The 6,142-nt window shown below is 42.8% G+C and overlaps 1 protein-coding gene across 1 annotated transcript in view; it reads left to right on the forward strand.

The window, feature by feature from the left end:
• The window catches only part of LOC135538756 (DNA topoisomerase 3-alpha-like), a 95,697-nt gene that overhangs the window by 23,446 nt on the left and 66,109 nt on the right, over positions 1-6,142 (forward strand). Inside the window, exon 6 of the mRNA XM_064964663.1 lies at positions 131-274. Within this exon, the coding sequence (XP_064820735.1) occupies positions 131-274 (144 nt within the window). The remainder of the gene's footprint in view (positions 1-130; positions 275-6,142) is intronic.

A 6,142-nucleotide genomic window follows, 5' to 3' on the forward strand; every position in this document is an offset into this window, starting at 1 on the left:
ACTTGTGCACCTCTGGCTGGATAATGTGTGTTGTGACAGCAGTTGCCCCTCCTCTGTGTGTGTGTGTGTGTGTGTGTGTGTGTGTGTGTGTGTGTGTGTGTGTGTGTGTGTGTGTGTGTGTGTGTTCCAGTCAAGCCCGGTGTGCAGGTGTTCCGTGCTCGGTTCTCTGAGATCACTCCCAACTCTATCAGGAGAGCATGTGACACGTTAACGGAACCAGACGGCAACGTCAGTGATGCTGTGGACGTCCGTCAGGAGCTGGACCTTAGGATAGGTAACACACTACACACTACACACTACACACACTACACACTACACACTACACACTACACACTACACACACTACACACACTACACACACTACACACTACACACTACACACTACACACACACTACACACTACACACTACACACTACACACTACACACTACACACTACACACACTACACACTACACACTACACACTACACACACTACACACTACACACTACACACTACACACTACCCACTACACACTACACACTACACACTACACACTACCCACTACACACTACACACACTACACACTACACACTACCCACTACACACTACACACACTACACACTACACACTACACACACTACACACTACACACTACACACTACACACTACACACTACCCACTACACACTACACACACTACACACTACACACTACACACTACCCACTACACACTACACACACTACACACTACACACTACACACACTACACACTACACACTACACACTACACACTACACACTACACACTACACACACTACACACTACACACACTACACACTACACACACTACACACACTACACACTACACACACTACACACTACACACACTACACACTACCCACTACACACTACACACTACACACTACACACACTACACACTACACACACTACACACTACACACACTACACACACTACACACACTACACACACTACACACTACACACTACACACACACTACACACTACACACTACACACTACACACTACACACACACACTACACACACACTACACACACTACACACACTACACACTACACACTACACACACACACTACACACACTACACACACTACACACTACACATACACACTACACACTACACACACACTACACACACTACACACACTACACACTACACACACACACACACTACACACACTACACACTACACACACACTACACACTACACACACTACACACTACACACTACACACACACACACACTACACACACTACACACTACACACACACTACACACACTACACACTACACACTACACACTACACACACACTACACACTACACACTACACCCTACACACTACACACTACACACTACACACTACACCCTACACACTACACACTACACACTACCCACTACACACTACCCACTACACACTACACACTACCCACTACACACTACACACTACACACTACACACACTACCCACACTACACACACTACACACTACACACTACACACACTACACACACTACACACACTACACACACTACACACTACACACTACACACACTACACACTACACACACTACACACTACACACTACACACTACACACACTACACACTACACACTCTACACACTACACACTACACACTACACACTACACACACTACACACTACACACACTACACACTACACACTACACACACTACACACACTACACACTACACACTACACACTACACACACTACACACTACACACTACACACTACACACACTACACACTACACACACTACACACACTACACACACTACACACTACACACACTACACACTACACACACTACACACTACACACTACACACACTACACACTACACACTACACACTACACACACTACACACACACTACACACACACTACACACTACACACTACACACTACACACACTACACACACTACACACACTACACACTACACACACTACACACACTACACACTACACACTACACTACACACACTACACACTACACACTACACACACTACACACTACACACACTACACACACACTACACACACTACCCACTACACACTACCCACTACACACACTACACACACTACACACTACACACTACACACTACACACACTACACACACTACACACTACACACTACACACTACACACTACACACACTACACACTACACACTACACTACACACACTACACACTACACACTACACACACTACACACTACACACACTACACACACACTACACACACTACCCACTACACACTACCCACTACACACACTACACACACTACACACTACACACACTACACACTACACACTACACACTACACACACTACACACTACACACACTACACACTACACACTACACACACTACACACTACACACTACACACTACACACTACACACACTACACACTACACACACTACACACTACACACACTACACACTACACACTACACACACTACACACTACACACACTACACACTACACACTACACACTACACACACTACACACACTACACACACACTACCCACTACACACACTACACACTACACACTACCCACTACACACACTACACACACTACACACACACACACACACACTACACACACTACACACACACACACACACACACTACACACTACACACACTACACACTACACACTACACACACACTACACACACTACACACTACACACTACACACTACACACTACACACACACACTACACACTACACACTACACACTACACACACACTACACACACTACACACACTACACACACTACACACACTACACACTACACACACTACACACTACACACTACACACACTACACACTACACACACACTACACACACACTACACACTACACACACACTACACACACTACACACACACACACACTACACACACTACACACACTACACACTACACACTACACACACTACACACTACACACTACACACACTACACACTACACACACACTACACACACTACACACACTACACACTACACACACTACACACTACACACTACACACACACACACACACACACACACACACACACACACTACACACACTACACACACTACACACACTACACACTACACACTACACACACACACACACACTACACACTACACACACTACACACTACACACACACACACACTACACACACTACACACACTACACACTACACACTACACACTACACACACACACTACACACACTACACACTACACACTACACACACTACACACACTACACACACTACACACTACACACACTACACACTACACACACTACACACACACACTACACACTACACACACTACACACTACACACTACACACTACACACACACTACACACACTACACACACACACCACACACTACACACTACACACACTACACACTACACACACACTACACACACTACACACACTACACACACACACACACACACACACACACACACACACACTACACACACTACACACACTACACACACACACACTACACACTACACACACTACACACTACACACACTACACACACTACACACACACTACACACACACTACACACACTACACACACTACACACTACACACACTACACACTACACACACTACACACACTACACACACACACACACTACACACACTACACACACTACACACACACACACACTACACACACACACACTACACACACTACACACACACACACACACACACACACACACACACACTACACACACTACACACACTACACACACTACACACACACACACACACACACACACACACACTACACACACTACACACACACACACACACACACTACACACACTACACACACTACACACTACACACACACTACACACACACTACACACACTATACACACTATACACACATACACACACACACACACACACACACACACACACACACACACACACACACACACACACACTACACACACACCACACACACACTACACACACTACACACACACACTACACACACACTACACACAGACTACACACACTACACACACACTACACACACTACACACACACACTACACACACTACACACACACTACACACACTACACACACACACACACACACACACTACACACAGACTACACACACTACACACACACACACACACACACACACACACTACACACACTACACACACACTACACACACTACACACACACACACACACACACACACACACTACACACTATACACACACTACACACACACACACACACACTACACACACACTACACACACACTACACACACTACACACACACTACACACTACACACACACTACACACACACTACACACACACACTACACACACTACACACACTACACACACTACACACACTACACACACTACACACACACTACACACACTACACACACACTACACACACTACACACACTACACACACTACACACACACTACACACACACTACACACACACTACACACACACTACACACACACACTATACACACTACACACTACACACACTACACACTACACACACTACACACTACACACACTACACACACACTACACACACACACACTACACACTACACACACTACACACACACTACACACATACTGATTAAACAGTCAGTTCACACAGCTATATACTGATTAAACAGTCAGTTCACACAGCTATATACTGATTAAACAGTCAGTTCACACAGCTATATACTGATTAAACAGTCAGTTCACAGGTTGCTATATACTGATTAAACAGTCAGTTCACACACAGCTATATACTGATTAAACAGTCAGTTCACACAGCTATATACTGATTAAACAGTCAGTTCACACAGCTATATACTGATTAAACAGTCAGTTCACAGGTTGCTATATACTGATTAAACAGTCAGTTCACACAGCTATATACTGATTAAACAGTCAGTTCACAGGTTGCTATATACTGATTAAACAGTCAGTTCACACAGCTATATACTGATTAAACAGTCAGTTCACACAGCTATATACTGATTAAACAGTCAGTTCACACAGCTATATACTGATTAAACAGTCAGTTCACACAGCTATATACTGATTAAACAGTCAGTTCACAGGTTGCTATATACTGATTAAACAGTCAGTTCACACAGCTATATACTGATTAAACAGTCAGTTCACACAGCTATATACTGATTAAACAGTCAGTTCACAGGTTGCTATATACTGATTAAACAGTCAGTTCACACAGCTATATACTGATTAAACAGTCAGTTCACACAGCTATATACTGATTAAACAGTCAGTTCACACAGCTATATACTGATTAAACAGTCAGTTCACACAGCTATATACTGATTAAACAGTCAGTTCACACAGCTATATACTGATTAAACAGTCAGTTCACAGGTTGCTATACACTGATTAAACAGTCAGTTCACACAGCTATATACTGATTAAACAGTCAGTTCACACAGCTATATACTGATTAAACAGTCAGTTCACACAGCTATATACTGATTAAACAGTCAGTTCACACAGCTATATACTGATTAAACAGTCAGTTCACACAGCTATATACTGATTAAACAGTCAGTTCACACAGCTATATACTGATTAAACAGTCAGTTCACAGGTTGCTATATACTGATTAAACAGTCAGTTCACACAGCTATATACTGATTAAACAGTCAGTTCACACAGCTATATACTGATTAAACAGTCAGTTCACACAGCTATATACTGATTAAACAGTCAGTTCACACAGCTATATACTGATTAAACAGTCAGTTCACAGGTTGCTATATACTGATTAAACAGTCAGTTCACAGGTTGCTATATACTGATTAAACAGTCAGTTCACAGGTTGCTATATACTGATTAAACAGTCAGTTCACAGGTTGCTATATACTGATTAAACAGTCAGTTCACACAGCTATATACTGATTAAACAGTCAGTTCACACAGCTATATACTGATTAAACAGTCAGTTCACACAGCTATATACTGATTAAACAGTCAGTTCACAGGTTGCTATATACTGATTAAACAGTCAGTTCACACAGCTATATACTGATTAAA

The sequence above is a fragment of the Oncorhynchus masou genome, unplaced genomic scaffold (genome assembly GCF_036934945.1).
Source record: "Oncorhynchus masou masou isolate Uvic2021 unplaced genomic scaffold, UVic_Omas_1.1 unplaced_scaffold_181, whole genome shotgun sequence".
Lineage (NCBI taxonomy): Eukaryota > Metazoa > Chordata > Actinopteri > Salmoniformes > Salmonidae > Oncorhynchus > Oncorhynchus masou.